General features: G+C 43.0%; 1 protein-coding gene across 2 annotated transcripts in view; it reads right to left on the reverse strand.

Annotated features, from left to right (window-relative positions):
* Positions 1 to 17,217, reverse strand: part of CDH12 (cadherin 12) — a 242,827-nt gene that overhangs the window by 163,102 nt on the left and 62,508 nt on the right. For both annotated transcript variants that reach the window (XM_006037154.2, XM_025193592.1), the window contains one exon: positions 12,861 to 13,155. In XM_006037154.2, coding sequence (XP_006037216.1) covers positions 12,861 to 13,155 — 295 coding nt within the window. The remainder of the gene's footprint in view (positions 1 to 12,860; positions 13,156 to 17,217) is intronic.

Genomic DNA, 17,217 nt, shown 5'->3' on the forward strand with positions numbered 1-17,217 from the left:
GGGGGGGGGGGGGTGCAGAAGTGTCCCCCACCTGCAGGCCTCTGTCAGCAAAGGCTGCCTGTGCGCCTCCCCAAAGGGTGAACCCTGAACATGTATACTTTTCACTTCCAATTTAAACAAGACCATTTACAGAAAACCACTGAACAGATCAATTCCTCCCCCAACTTTTGGAACATCTATGTAGCCTATAAGGACAAAACTTAGACACCTAAAGAGTTTTCTATAAATAATGAAAGCATCAAGGTACTTTAGGTAAGGTTAAAAATTAAGAGGAAACAAAGCAAGCTGATCATTAACTGAAGTTGGTTTGGATGAGACCTATTCTGTAGGCAGGTTATTCCATAACTACCCACTTAAGGAGTTGTTTCTTCCTTTGCAGCATCTGGTTCTGGCTGCTGCTGGGGACAGGAGACCGCAAGCCTGATATTCCTGTGCCATATGATGTATGATGGATTTCAGGTTATTGTGGATATTCTGTCAGATTAGAATCTGGGGCGAAAGCCCCATTGTTTATGTTTGAACAAAGAAAAGCTGGGCTGACATGAAGACTAATAATGTGACTCAGTAGCACTTTTCCAGCTATAAACTCTGAACAATGGTGCAATGGTGTGCCGAGATATGAATAGTCAATTTAAATGGAACATCTAGGGTTGCATGCAGCCTTATTCCTAGTCAACGACAGGTGTGAACTGGTATTTGTGTGCGAGACATTTCCTGCGCATGTCCCTTCTTTACTCCATGCCGTTTCCCTGCTCCCTTATGGCTAATACATGAGTTGTTTGTATCTTGTTTTTTGTTTATTGTTAAAGCTGCTTCAGAAATGAAAGTCAGTATCTCCCAGCCATGACAACTGAAACCTAAGGATTGAAAATGCAGTGCATGGCCTTTCCCTCCTGGTTGCTGAATGTAGCCCAGGTCAGTAAGTCCTGGGAGTCACTATTTGGTGGCTACTGAACAGCTTCTATGGAATAAAATCTGGCAAACTCTAGAGTAGTCTTTCCTTCATTAATTATCCTCACCCCTTGCAATATTCTGATCATTCTCCTCCTTTACCTTCTTTGGTTCCCTTCTGTAATTCTCACGTAGCCTCATCTTTTCTTCTGACTAACTGTCTGAATAAGTAACAACAACAGTACAGGTTTCCCACACTTTATGCAAGGTTTTTGAAGTTGCCATCCCCATTATGGTAATGTTCACCACCACCCTGTGTACTGTCTGCTGTTGATGAGTACCAAAATTGTCTTGTAAAAGTGGTAGAAATGGGTCCAGAGGTTAGTACAGTCGAGGTCTTGGAACATACCCCTATTTGTTGCACTGTAAAATGGGTTCCCTTTATGCGAATTTGAGTTATGCACCGTTTTCCAGGAACGCAGATACAACATAAAGCGAGGGAAACCTGTAATAATGAATGGCCATAATGGCAAAGAGAGCTTCCTGATGTTTGATATTTCATTTTGTTCCACATTGGAACAAAGCTTTGACATTGCCCTGATTCACTGAAAATTCTCCAATCTGCCTCAGTGCCTGCTAGTCTACCTGCCAGGCAGCCAAAAGCCTGCTGAGTTTACCTGTGGGCTGGCTTCCTTAGTGCTCAGCAAGCTGGGAACTCAGCTTTGCCATCAAATGGCAGCTGCCCTGGCAACAAAGAACAGGGAAACCCAGCCAGCTTTTCAGCTCCCTGACTGGTAGTAAGTCTGTTTGTTCTCCTCATTTTCTCTGGGGCCAGTTAGTTGGTTGTCCCCGGTGTCTTGGCTGTGCCAGGTTGCCACGTAATCTGTTTACCCACCAGCTGGGCAGTTGGGGAATGTGCTTGGAAGCTTACCCAGGAGTCTTCCAGACAGCAACCATGCAGTTGAGTTGGTTGCTGTCCTGTACATCTTCTCATCTACTTGCCATCAAAAGTTTCATCAGAATACATACATCCTTGTCAATCCAATTCTGGTGAGTCAGCATCTTAAAACTTTTTGGATTATTATTAACTGTATTGGTCTAAGACAAAAGAAGCACAAAACCTAAGCTTTCATTACACTCTTGAAGATTTTCTCATTAGGTCAAGGCCAAGATACATCGGCTGGTCAGGGTGTTTGTAAAGGGCAAATCAGACTTGCAACTGCCCATGTGTACTGCTTCTCTGGATAAAGAGCTATTTTAAGGCTCCAGGCCTTGCATGCTTACCTGTTGGCTAGCATATTGTTAAAACATAATATAGACAGCTATGTTCTTCCTTTTCTAAAGATTTTGAGCCTATTATTTTGCATAGATTTTTGTCTAAAAGATTACTTTCATCTGCAGCCTCAGACTGTATATTGTAAACCACTTACAGCCACCCAAACAAAGGGGATTTTTCCTTTACCCAGTGTTTGTGATCAGTAATTTTGCTCTTTAAACTTTTATTAATCTAACTTCAGTGATCACTCTCTTATCACATCAAGTCTTCTTGGGATTGTATCCAATTTGCTGCATGGAGTTATTTCTTCACCTAGAATTAAAGCCGTTAATCATGTTTGGTTTACTGATTCCCATTTGCTTAGCAATCTTGACACCATTTTGCTTCTGTTTTGTCCTCTTCAAGGGCTACCGATGACTTGATTCATACAATCCATCAATGTCTGTTTTTTGGGGCCTGTTTGCCTTAATACTGAGGGTAGTTTATGTCTGTCCTTATTGTTTGTTGTTCACGGCAGAATTATATACTAAAAAGAAGAGGGGAAAATGTAGATGTGCATGTCATCTATGCAGAATATCCATAATAATCAGTTTAAATCTCAGCCTGTTCTCATTATCTGCAATGTCTTTATGAGAGTACGATGACTGGGACATGACTGCTTGTCATAAACTAAGAGCTGCCTTGTGCCAGTGAAGTCTTGCACTTGCCTTCTTGCATGAGAAATATAAATAGAAGTGAGCTAATAGGAAAAAATAGCTCAGCAGCTGGAAAGCAACTTTGAAGAAAAATGATGTTCACAGCCATTCAGCCAGTAGCTGGAAAAGCAGTTTTTATAAAACATATTTAATGTTTACAGTCACTCCGTGGCTGGGAAAAGTAATATTTTTAAAATATGTTTAAGGTTTATAACCACTTGGTGGCCAAGAGAACAGCTCCTGCTAAAAAAGATATTTAATGTTTAGAGACATTTTGTGTTGAGGAAAAAGCAACTTCTTGTTAATTTTTAACATTTATTGCTGATCGGTGGCTGCTAAAGCAGCCATCAATACAGCATGTTTTATGATTACAGACGCTATGTGCCTGTATAGAAACAATTCCTACACATTTCAAGGCTACATCAAAACATGCCAGTATCTTTCCCTCTGCCAACAAAATGTGACAAATACTCATAACACACTAATACACCTTGTCCTGAACCTCCGGTGCACTACTTGATGCTGCAAAGCTTCTCAATGAATGCCAAAAAACCCTAATACTCAGTATCAAAACAGTCCCTCATCTGCCTGTTCAGTGGAAAACACAAAGAGTTGGTAGTTGGTTAAATGTACATAAGTTCCTAGGTCTGATTCTGAAATTCTGCAGATGATTATCTCTAGAGTGTTGGCTGAGTTGTCATAATGAGAAGCTGCAAGGACAAAATTTCACCAGTTTCATATTAATGATTTCTCAGTCAGCCACTAGCCCCACCTTCTTTCACCCAGCATTCATAACCCTTACAGCCCATGTGTAACCTGGTCTCTAAGAATTCTTCAAGCTTCTCCCTACCTTCGCCCTTACTGAGAAAAATTCCTTGATAATTACTTGAACAATCAATCAGTCTCATCTGCTTTCTCTACCTCCTGATAGATTTGCACTTTTTCTTTATACTGCACTATCTTCTGTCTAACCAATACAGTTTTCCAAAAGAGAAACTACTAAAAGCATCCATATATCAATATTAACAAAAAACCAAATCAAAATATCATTTTGGCTCTTTTAAGGACCAGACTCATAGGGTAAGTACACAGGTTCCTGTACCTAATCTACAATCTTGTGGTTTATCTTAAGCTGCGTGAGCAGAGATAAGGCACAGCGTGTGCCCATGTTCACTGGAACTAAGAGCCACTCCAGGTACCCAATCTAAGTAAATCAGGGTGGTGGAGGGAAGGGCAGGATCAGGGTGGGGTTAACAGATCAGTCCTGGGGGTGTACTGGGGGGCTAAAAATAGTCTGGTCAGGGTCAGCAGGGACAGGTAAAACATAGTCCTATGGTTGGGGCAAGCAGCTGGGCTTTTCCAGCCCCAAGGCTGTGCGCAGAACAGGTACAGATTTAGATAAATGTGCTAACCCATTCCCAGTCTAACTTCATTTACTACTTAGATTGATCTAAGTGTAACATCTTCATGTACCCTTAAAACTTCCAGTACGACTGGTGTCAAATGTAGCATATCAGAGCAGATGGATCACTGGTCTAATATAGAATGGAAAATTTCTATTTTCCAAAAATATGAATTTCATGTTCAATATTTCTTTCTGTGCCACACCTCAGAATAAATATCTTGTAATATGCCACATTTTTGTAGAAGCAATAGTAGTAATAACCAATCAACAAATGTTAAATATTAATGTTCACTTCTACGTTTTTTCCTGAGAATTCAGTCTTGTGGCTTGCCATAATAAATGTTTCACTATAAAATACTCTGTGAGAAAATGTTTTAAATTTCTTAGATAAACAATAAACTGCCAGCATCAAAGAAAAGGCAGGAGATAGTCTATTATTACATTAAATGAGACTAGGGATGTGAACGGTTAAATGATTAATTATTTAACTGATCAGCTCAGTGATAACGGGTTCTAGCTTATCAGATATTGTTTAACCTGGGGCCGGGAAGTCCAGGAGAGAAGTGGGGGAAGGAAAGCCCTACAGTGCCCCAGCAAGAACTGGAAGGCAGTAGGGCAGGAGGGAGGGAGGAAAAGAGGAGTGAGGAGGAAGGTGGGGGGAGAGGAGAGGTAACTAACACATGCAAATATTTATTTAATTGGTATTTATGTCCCTAAACGAAACTACATATAAGGACCAAGATTAAATTGTTGACAAAGTTTTAGTTGGGTCCAGCAGCCTATAGGATACACCAGTCAAAGGCTGTGACACTAGAAGACTTTTGCTTGCTTACACCATAGGTAGAATGTGCTTTGTTTCACACAGGGGAAGAATATGGCATACGCAGTCTTCTTTATCTACTTCATCAGAGTAGGTTTCCTTCCTAGAGCCAGCTTCCGGCCCTTTGAATTAGATGATGTTATGTTCTGAATTACACATACTGGCTGTCCTGTCAAAGTAGTTTTAGAGCACGGCAGGTATCCAGCTAGTGTTATTTTCTTTTGAGGGGAGAGCTTGGAAATGGTTAGAAAGTACACAAAGAAGTCTAAATCATAAGCAAAGTGGGACGACTTTGGGAAAAGATGACAATCTTCTTCTGAAAACTACACTACCTTCACTGATAATCAGCAAGAAAGTTTTGAGAAAAGAGGTGCCAAATTTCTTGATAATGAGGCAGGAGAGATGCCTTTTAGAAATATTGTTTTAATGATCTAAAATACATACAAAATAGCAGCATGGAGGTTGAATAGAGGCTCAGATTGAGTTTGAAGGACAAGATTAAATTTCCTTATCGAAATAAATGTGTGTAGGCATGGTGCTCTCAGGAAATGTATTAGAAATTTAGATCTAAGATCTAATAAAGATTCAATGGATTTTAGGAGCTAGTCTTTTTTTTTTCTTCTTTCTCAGGAAAAATAGAAAAAGTTAAAACAAACATCACTATACAGGTTATCATTCTGTCCGCATAGGGCCTTGTTATTTCTTACACTTTAAGCTTCTCAAATGCTGATCAGTGTCAGTGCTAGGTCAAGTTTGGAGCAGTCATATGTTCAGGCCAGTAGAGGCCTGGAGGACTGAAAGGTTAGAATTCCCTATCCTGGACTTCCCCTTTGCCCCCTGCTGCCCAGGGTTCCCCCAGTTTCTGATGCCCCCAGTGCTCCTCCTCTGCCCCTCTCTGCTTACTTGTGGCTACCCATGCTGTCTGTCCCAGGGGAGCAGGCAGGGAAGGGTTAACCCATCTGCCTGGTCCCACTGCTACTGCCACTGGGATGCTTCTCTTATTCAGGCTGACCCAAGCCCAGAGAGCACCAGGGGTGGTGGCAGTGCCTGGACAGGCAGGTTAACCCTTCCCTTCCCTGCCTGCCCCTCCCCCCCGAGGACAGGTGCCACAGGCAGCCACAACTAAGCAGGTGGAGCAGTGAGCAGGGATCTGGGATGCTAGGGAGGCCTGGGGGAGGGAGGGCAGTAACTTTGATCTGAAGCAGAGAGGGAAAGGTGGGGGGCAGTGGTGGGGGGCAGTGTTTACAGTAATGCATAGCCTACAGTGATACACATTAGTGTAATACAAGCTGCGTAACATGGGTCAGAGATAAACCTGCTGTGACGTGGCATAATTTAAGCCACCTAAAGAATGCTTAAAACTAGTGTCAGGTGTTAACATGTGGACAATCCAGGGATTAAGAGCTCCAGCAGCTGCCTAAAATTAACATGCAACAAGTTCCAAATGGCACATGCACACGTGTATGCAACACAGCACTGGGCACTTTTAAAAGCGCCCATGACTGCATCACATACTTTTGTATAAACAGCAAAATACACGTCAGTGCTGAGAAAATGGCAGTGGTGCACTTTTGAAATAAAACACAAAGGTGTTTTAGTTTCAAAACTCACCACCACCATTTTCTTAGCACTAACGTGCATTTTGCCATTTATACAAATGGATGCGGCGCAGTGTTGGGCGCATCAGTTCACATTCTCTGCACACTCGATTAATCGAATCTGCTCCAACAGACTGGATTTCTGCCATGTCAGAGCAGACAACCTTATTTGTATAAATTCCCATAGATTCCAATACAGGGGTAACTGGAGTGAGGTCAGCATGAACCTGAACATACAGTAGCAAAATGAGCTTCCAAATATGGCTGCAGGTTTTCTCTGTTGAGAAGGCTCAGGACAGTGCCTATGGACATATCTTTCCACTCCTAACTAGAAAAGAAAAATGGAAGGGTGGGTTCTCTCTGTTTATTGTACCACTCCTTTCCCCTTGCAAGGAAGAGGAATAGAGATGGGTTGTTGCCAACTCTCTTCAGTTCAGGGACTCAAAACTGAAGCACAAGGACAGATGGGACTCATGAACCTATAAGAAACCTATATCTCAGAACTCCAACCCAATGCTTATATGTACAGGGGGTAAATTATAGGGGCTTCCAGAAGCAGTCAGTAAGTTAAAACTCAAACAAAGATTAATTCTATATCACACATTCAATTTGGCTGAATTTGGACTGAGATGCAACTTCTTTACAAAGAAGATTTCAGAGGTGAGGGGGTGGGAATGCATATAGAATCTTTTGTATTAGTAGGCTTCCCTCTAGAATAAAACCAAACATTTTTTTTAAATGCAGTTCATATGGTGGGTCAAAGAATATGATGAATGATTCTGGCTACCTAGTGATTTAAACACGGTAACCAGCACCACAAGTTTCACCTGAAATTTAATGGGTAGCAAGGGCAGAGGATCAACTGAAAAGTGAGAAATGGCTATTGTACAAGAGCCCTAATTAAGACAATCTCAGGTATACCAGCTGAAAGTTCAGGTGACCTTCAAGGTGATCCTCAGGTACTGTCTACACATTATAGATAACAGTGATAATGTCTACATCCTAAAAAGAAGGCTCAATGTAATAGGTTAGGGGTCCTAAATCTTCAGCCTGTGGGCCAGTTCCAGTCCCTAGTGCCATGTCATCCAATATATGGGACTCCCTGTAGGCTGTAGCTCTGTGAGCTTAATGAAGCTTGCAGGGCGGCCCAAGGCCTGATCACAGTGTGCAGAGCCAGGTGGAGGTAGTACAGAGTCTCAAGACCCTGATCCTGATGTGCGGGGCCAGAGGAGGTAGTTTAGGGACCTAAGGCCTGATCCCAGCACATGGGGTTCAGTAGAGGCAGCCTGAGGATTGATCCCAGTGCATGGGGGTCAGCTGAGGTCATACAGAGCCCAATCCAGGTATGCTGGTCTGATCCTGGCATGCAGGTTCTGATCTGGCCTGAGGAGCGACTGACACTACTCAGTTGGCCCAGAAGGCCAAAAGGTTGAACACCAAAACTATCATGGATAGTTACAGACGACAAAAGACATTTCTGTATTCTATTGCTATGTAGGATCTAGGAGCTGAGATCGTGACCTAATTTAAGTAACAAATAATTGCTGGCTGGATTCTAAACCTGTACTAAGGTCACTTTCTTCTCTTTAAAAAAAAAAAAAATCTTTTCTGGTAAATTTTAATCTGTCTTAGAGGAAAAGGGTTGCTGCTGTGAATGTTCTTTTCAGAGGCAGAGAAAACAACCGAAGGACATAGGGTCCTAGCAGGAATCAGAGGACAAGCAAAGGACATCTTCCTGCAGATTGTGATCTGTTGCTTCCTATTCAAAAGGAAAATGTATTAAAACTTGAGTAGCATTATGGATCAGGCAAAATATCCTGTTGCATCTCATGTAGTCATGGAGACCCAGATCTATAAAAATATCTGGGTGTCTAATTTCTAAATCAATAGCAGCTAGGTAAGTATAGAGGAATTACAGGGCTAAGGGACTCAGTCAATTTGGGCCCCAGTACTCAATACAATGTAATGCAGTGCATTACCTGAAGGCTGCTCAACTTGCAATAAAATGGCTGACTAACTTGTTCCATGCACGCAGCTATCAGCAACGTGCATTAACAGTGGAAGTAGTTTGACTGGTTTTTGTTTTTCCCTTTTATTTTTGATCACAAGCCAGGGAATGGTGGCAAAGTAGTTATGGCATCCCATATCAGCTCCATAGGTATAAGTGTGAGCACCACTTTATTGGCTGCACCCATTAGGCCTAGGTATAAATGGGTACCTACATAGGTAGATTAAGGATTTTTAAAGGAGTGAGGGAACAGTGATCAGAGAAGCAAGGTTAGCTTACATCCCCTGCTCCCAGCCCTCTTTCACAGCCCCCTACCATGTCCTCAAAGTAGGTAAGAATTCCTTCCCTCCACTCCAACTCTGGGCACCCTTTCCCTTCCCCCTCTGTGCTCAGAGGTATGCTCCCTTTCCTCCCTTTTCATTCACCCCTCTACCCTCAATACTTATGCTTCTGGGCATGGAAAGACCCTCCTACCACCACTGCTGTCCTGACCATTCCTTTCCTGCTCCAGCCAGGGCTACTGGGGACTACTGCATGGGAAGCTGGGCTCAGCTAATGTTACGTCTCAGCTCTGTGTTCTTGGGCAACCCTGGCACAGGATGCAGTCTGTCTGACTCACAAAGGACTCACCCCCCACCCCTCCCTCCCCTCCTCTACCTAAATGAAACTGATTAAGATGCAGTGAGAGACGCACCTAAGACCCTCACCAGATAAGGGTGATAAGAGTGAAACAACTGCCCTAGGTCTCATTTACATCCGAGATGGAACCAGATGACCATTCATTTACATGAGAGATGGAAAACAGAAAGCCTGAAGCACTTTTCCCCCCCCAGACACACACACACAGCTCTAAGTTTAATAGGCATCTCGGGCCGTACATTCCCCGGTCCCACTATGGGAGGCCTATTTAAACTTGATTGACTAAAACTCGGTTGCCGGGTTAGGGAATGCTGAGGCAAGAGACCGAGTCAGAGGGGGTATGGGCAACATTTGAACAATGGTTAAGGGTTCATCACAGCATCCAGCCTGCTGGAGCCCTAATCCCAGGTGTTGTCATATCTTTCCCGAGACGACTGGTGGGAGTCCTCTCCACAAAAGGTTATGAGCACCCCAATAATTGCTTTAAGTCTGTTAAAAGACTATAGTAAGATCTGGAAAAGTCATGCTAAGCTGAGGCTTGTGCACAACAAGTAAAAATCCAAAATCCTGATGCTGCAAGCTATCTATTGTTCCTGAAGAAACCATGAGATATCCCATCAGTATATCTGCCACCCATAGGAATTTCAAGCTGGCTCCCAAGTATTTGGGTTACTCCCTAATCTTAAGTGTTTCCTGATTATCAATCAGTTTCCTGAGATGGTCCAAACCAGATAACCCCTTGTCAATAGAAAAGACAATGATTTACACTACTGAGGGTGCTTCGAAGCAGCTGAACTGAGGGTATAAAAATCTGTAAGTGTGTGTGCTTAAAGAGGAAGGAAAAGAAGTAGAAGCAGGAGGAAAGAAGGAGAAGAAGAAAACCCCTGTGCTGACACCATCCCCTGTCGTTCTTGGGATGCTGGAAGAACAGATCATCTCTCTCTTCAAGGATTGTGCTACGGACTGTGCCTGTCAGCTTTGCAGCCTGAGTACCGTGGACTAGGTGAGATCCCAGCGTTCTCTGTCTTCTTTCTAGGCATAAACTTCTGAACCTGAACTGTATCAGTTAAGCTTGAGCTAAGTTTCCCCAAATACTTAGTGAAACCAGGGTAGTATTGTCATTGTTGGTGTTTGTTTTTCTTTTGCATGTCTATTACTACTAGTACTATTATATATTTCATATGCTTAGCAATAAATAACTTTTATAGTCAAACTGGTAGTAATTGGGTATATTTTCCTTCTCTGCTTCTTTTTCCTCCCGTGCTCTGCAGCAACGCTTCTTTTACCTAAGCTAAAGATCCCTGTGAAGCCCAAATTATTGTGGGGTCTGCTCATCAAGAGGCCAAAGACTGGGACGTGCTGAGTTTGAAACACATAAGGGGATCAGCTTGTACAGGCTGATTGACCCAGTTTGACTCAGACGTGCCCTTATGAACTGAATGCTGGCCCATGAGGGTGTCAGCTGGACACCCAGCTGGATTCAGAGGGATTCTGTTTACCTGTGTGCTTGTGTCTGACTGCAGTTTATTGTTGCTCTGATGAACTGATTCTTGGCATATGAGGGCGTCAGCCTGTCCATGCTGATCAGCCCGGCCAGGTCAGGCGTGTCACGTTAATTTGTGTGTGTTTGTGTGTATAACTGATTTGGTGACTGGAGGAACCCAGCCCATTGAGATTGAGTCCTGCAAGATAGCTCCACTGGGGGTGAGGGCTTGCAGAAGGGAGAAATACAGCTCCGTATAGTAACACAAGCAGCACATTGACAGAATCACCAAGACCGTAGAAACTATCCCTAATAAATGAGCACACCCCAAAGTAATGGGCAAATTTGGTAACACTAAGGACAGCTGCATCAGGTGGGCTCCCCCTCCCTGCCCTGCTCCTGGGCTAGCAGGGAACACCTAGGGAGACCAGGCTGGGTGGGGGAACCCACACCCTGCTGCTGCTGTCCTCAGCTAAGCGTGGCTATCCATGCCTGGCTGGAGCAGGGCAGGAACAGCTCTGCAGGTGGGAAAGAGGAGAAATAGGAAGGGCAGGAGGGGAGGTGACATTGAGGGGGAAAAGAGGGGGTGCTGACAGCAGGGTAGGAGACAGATTCTTACCTCCTTTGGGAACGTAAAGTCTCAAGCTGCTACTCCTGCAGTGTGGTTGAAAAAGGGATGTGACCACAGCACCCACTCTGGATCTACTCCTGAGTACCTGGTCATTCAAACTGGGGAGTGAAATGTGGTCAGATGCAACGAATCACATTGCTTCTTGGTATGTCATGGGCTGCAGTAACTGTCATATCTTGACCACATAGGCCTGCCACTTCCATTTGGAATGACTTTTTGTGTTAACTTACGACTAAGGATATTGTTATCATAGGCTGTACTTGTCTATATATAATTTTGTTACCTGCTAAGAGAAAGAACTCAAAAAATCTAAATGCTTTTCCATCACTAATTAAATTGACTGCATTTTAATGTGCGGTTTTAAAACCAATTACTTCTTTCAAACCACTTCTTAGATCAGGACAGCATCATCAGCTCCAGATAATCATGCACAAAAATTTAAAATTGTATGCCACACAACAACTTGTGTAGTATGTTTTTAACCATGTTTACTTCTAGGACTGGCTATCTAAACTTTATGAAATACACTGTGTGGTTAGCAGGCCAGCAGAAGCTCCTAGTACAATTTGAGACTTAGAAAACCTTAGCAATTGTTCAGAATGGGCATTTTAAATTATAGCCTAGGAGGTGCTGAGTAGCTCTGACTTGTGACTTTGTGACAGAAGAGGAAGTCATTTTGAAATGAGACAGAAAAAGGTAACAAAACAGGAGCAGCAACAAAACATACACAACACTGACATTTGGAAGTGACAGAGCACACAACATAGAACTGAGCTAAACTTCTGCTGCCCAGCGTCCAGCTAAGGCCTAATCCGTACTCCTTTTCTGAAGTACAATCATTGTTTCTAGAAGCATGTTACAGGGATTTAGAGGATATGAGATGAGCCCACGGTTTGTGACTAGGAAGAAGACAGATAGAGGGAGGTGTTCCAGAGACCGGAATATTTTTTATTGTCACACACTTACCAAGGACTGTGTGAATCGAGGGTGGTGGTAGGTGTGTTTCATCCCAACTCTCTACCGTAGACAGATGAGTTGGTGTAAAAGGATGGGAAAAAAAAACAACAGTGTGCAAATATCCCTCTGACGGCATGCCTCCCAACCCTAGACCCAACCTGTTTGAGATATCTGGCCTACTGCACTGTACTGCACTAAGCACACTTATCTCTATCCCCCAAGCCAATTAACTTAAAGCCACAGGTAGCTATGTGTACTTAACAGAAAAGAGAAAGAACTTGACAATAACAAGAAATGACAAAAAATAATATTGCAATGTGTATATTCTTAAATGCAGGCATTGTCTGTGTCCTAGATATGAATTCTGGGAGTTACATATCCATGTCAGGATCCTCAGTAAGAAATTAACATTGAAAAGAAGCAGTAAAGATTCAAGAAGAGTAAAGTTCTTACTCACCCACTGGAGACATTTCTGGGACACTGGCAACATAGGGTCCATCCAGAAACTTTGGCTCATTATCATTAATGTCCTGCACTTTGATGATGAACTCTGATTCAGGCTCCAGTGGTTTCTTGGTATCTATATCCACAGCCTGAGCACGGAGTGTGTAGAAAGGCTTTTCTTCTCGATCAAGGCTCCTTATGGCATGTATATCCCCTGTGGTCTCATCAATAGTAAAAACTGTGCCAGCTCCATCTCCTGAGAGGGTGTATTTTACAGTGCCCACTCCCTTATCCAAGTCAGAATGAAGCTATGGAACAGAAAAAAGAAGAGTTTTGCTCTCTGATCATGGACTTGTTTACACCCTAAGCTCAAAGTCCAACTTAGTGTGCAACTTAGTATGAATTCAGTGCATTATACTTTGGTTCTAAGTAATACCGGAAGTCATCATTAGATGTGATAGTGAGAGTCAGACTGTCCCTTTCCACTTCCACTTCACCACCCTATTGGCTTCAATGTACAAACACCAAGTATTTCTCAATCTCTTTTTCTGTGCATGTTATTATACTCCTATTGTGGACTGGAAACTCAAAGGATAGAGAACGAGAGATTTGTCCACTCATAAAAATTAGCAGGATGTTGGGGAAATAACGCTATAGTTACAGACTCAAACTTTCTTGTACACATTTGTCAGTCCACTGGAACAATAATTGTTTATTTTCATGTTAGAAAAAACAAGCAAGCTTTACAGGACAGAAAAACTTTGCTTTGGTTGGTTGTTGGAACTGTGTCTTAACAGAAAAAGGGTCTTAATCTCAGTTTGTGGGATCCCTTCTCTAGACACTTTTAACTGTGTTAGACTCATGCTGTTGTTCCAGCTAAAAAACTTTAATGGATGTTGAAAGCTACATCAAAGTGGTATAAACTCCCTGGTTTTCCATAAGTTAAAAACAAATATACCTTTTCAGAGTCTGACCCATTATTCAAATAATACTTTGTGCTTTTTCCAGCTAAAAACAAATACACAGTTGTGCTGGATACATTTTGAAAACAAGCTTTCAAGGTACGCCAAAGTGAACTCCCTTAAACAGTACAATCAGGGGCTTATGGATATGGGCTTTATTTACATGATGTAGTGTTCAAGGTGAAACTTAGTAAAGGAAACGTGGGACATGAAAGTAGATTAAGCAGAAAATGCATTACTGAAAACTAGCTAAACAGTTCTGGAAATGGGGTAAGAAGCTCAGTTACAAAGGAAGAGCTAAAGACACTTAATAACATTTATAGCCTGTTCTCTTGAAATTAAATCTAGGACCTTGTGACTAAAAAGGTCATGGTTTGTGGGATAGAGAGGGAGTGTGTATGTGGTAGACATGCACGCACACACGTATGTACTACCCTCCTTGCATGTTTTCAACCCAACCCTTCTTGTCTGAGCTAATAGGTGACTGAGACTCCATTAAAGCTGCCCCACAGGTGGATTTTTAAATGACCTCATCATCAGTTGAGCACACGTTTTCATCCTCATTGGGCACTGGGTGCATTGTGAATAGATTAAAAGGCAGTTTACCCAGGCTCCACTGGGAGTCAAGCATCTCCTTTCTTTGTGGAATGAAATGATAATGGCTCCAACCTTGACATAATTAATGCTTTTCTTCCTCATCCTTTAATTTATGTGGCTCACATGCACCCTGCTAAGCCATTATACCCTGGCCAGTTAAAACTAATATTTTCCTCCTCCTTTGCAAGTTTACAGTTACCAAAAAATAAACAAATAAAAAGAAATAACACAGAAATCCCCCAAACAAGTTTAAAAAACCTTTTAATGTATAAAAATCTTAAAAGTATGGATAAATATGTTCTGAAAGATATGTCAATGAAATGAACAGCATGTGTTTCAGTTTTACTAGGTGATTTAGCTCTTCTGTTATCCTAGTAACTTTGATTACCAAAGCCATGTCAGGGTGTTGTAACCTTAAGTATTTGTTAAGGATTCTTAAAATAGGATTGCCCACTTATTAGGACAGGGAAACATGAGCTAAGAGGGGGCACTTTTTCCCCGCACTGAGCAGCAGCTTGTCCCACACTGCCACTGCTAAGCCTGGGCCCCACACCAGCTCCAGGCTCACCTGCTGGGGCTTAGCCTCAGTAGCAGTGACAGCAGCAGCTGGGAAAAAACTGCTGCTCGGAATGGGGGAAAGCACCCTTCCTCCCCTCACTGCCACTGGGCAGTTTTTGATGCAGCTGCCTGGAGCTCGTGCTGTGCTCGGTTGCAGAGCAGCTCCTTCATCGCCACTTGTGAGCTGCCCTGCAGCTGCTCCACACAGTGCCACAGTCACTGTTGCTGCGCCGGGCAGCCCAGATGTGACAGTGAAGGAACTGCACCACAGCCTAGTACAGTGCATGCTCCGGGCGTCAGCACCAAAAACTAACCGGCTGGGGGGGGCTGCTTTTTCCTGTGTTGAGCAGCTGTTTCTCTCCAGCTACTGCTGCCACTGCCACTGTTATTCTGGCTCAGCCTCAACGGGTGAGCCTGGAGCTGCTGCAGGGCCCAGGCTCATGAGCAGCAGCACAAGACAAATTGCTGCCCAATGTGGGAGAAAAGCAGCCCCTCCCACTGCTGGTGCTTCCTGGTACAGCCACTCAGAGCCTACACAGGGGTGCCTGTACCTGCTCTCTGTTGCCACTGCTGCCCCATGGGGCAGCCCAGAGGGCAGTGACACAGGAGAGCCTCACGTAGGCTCTGGGCAGCTGCACCAGGAAGCGCCAGCCACAGAGAGGGGGAGGGGTCACTTCTCTCCCCCAGCAGCAGTTTGTTCTATGCTGCTGCTGCAGAGCCCAGACGTTCAGCCCCCATACCCATCCACAGCTCCCCACAAACCCCACACCCACCCACATCCCCCAACTTCCCTTCATACCCCGCACAATATACAAGAGCAAGACTGCATTTGAGCTATTATGTATCACTTCTACATATACAGCACAAACGCACACAAATCAGAACAATTTTTTAAATTACATAAAAATATATTTTTATGGGTGTTTGATTTTTAGTATACGGTTAGGTTTTTTTTCCCTCCTAAGATGGCAAACCATCTTTCCCAAAGAAGTACTTCCAGGGGCAAGGAAAGGACTTCTGGTGGCAAAGGTCAGAGGTTAGGGGCGGGACTTCCAGTCCCAAGATGGCAACCAGGGGCGGAGCACCTGTCAAGGGGCAGAGCTACCCATGTAGCCCTCGACAGCTTGCCAAAACTTGGTAATGGCCCTCTGCCCAAAATAACTGTTCATCCCTGCCCTAAGGACAGTCCTCTAAGGGCAGGTCTGAGCACTACATTTTACATGGGACCATTAATTCTGAATGTGGGATTGCTCAAAGCATATGCTAACTTTAACATCCACTAACATTCCTTAAATTTAGTGTGTGTTAATTTATTAGGTGTATCTATACCCTCACTATAGTTTGGAAGTAATGATTTGCCAACAGGGAGAGACATACCACGTATATCTTGTCTGCTTCATTCCTCTGACATTAGACCTAGCACTGGAGGCTGACAGTTATTTCTATTTACCACTATTAGAGAGTGTATATCAAAATTGTGATGAATCAGGCTGTTGTGTACATGTAGCCAGCAGTGTGCATTCTGCCAGAGATTAATAAAAATCCCTGTGCAGGAATGGGACCAAGACAGGGTTCTTGAGAGAATGGAAGAGTAAAACATATATAAATGAATACATTAAAAAAGTGGAAGCAAAAATAAGTATACAAGTCTGACCCTTCAGAGGCACCAAATTAAGAACACTTTACACTCTGAAGAGTTAAGATTTCAGCTATTAAAAATATGTTTGTTGTATTCCACACCAACAGTGGACCAGATTCCATGCCTGGATAAACAGGTATCTCCAATAATTTCAATAGAGATCTGCTCTATTATATTAGCTGAGGAGCTGACACATCATGTATATTTAATCGAAATATCCTGCCATTTTGATTTTGCTACAAACAGATCAAAACCTATTGCTGAGCAATGGGCACATCTGGCACTTATTTTCAAACCCTTTTTAAGGAATGCAAATTATGGAGTTATTTAGAGATCCAAAGTGTCTCCCTAATTAGTACAGTGTAATAAACCATCACTCATTTCAATTGAACCCTGTAATAAAAGGCAAAGCACATTACACAGCTGCACCACCTAGCCTAAATCCCATTATCTGACTGAGTTAGGAGTTCATTTAGATTTCAAACAACAAGTTGCATTGAAAAACAGCTGTTTAGGTGATTGGACTATAGTTCTGAAGCATCCAGGCAGCTGTTGGGTGGTGGTGTTGTTCCCTGAGTCAGTTCAGATGATGAGTGAAAATCAGTTACCAGGAG

The sequence above is a fragment of the Alligator sinensis genome, unplaced genomic scaffold (genome assembly GCF_000455745.1).
Source record: "Alligator sinensis unplaced genomic scaffold, ASM45574v1 scaffold947_1, whole genome shotgun sequence".
Lineage (NCBI taxonomy): Eukaryota > Metazoa > Chordata > Crocodylia > Alligatoridae > Alligator > Alligator sinensis.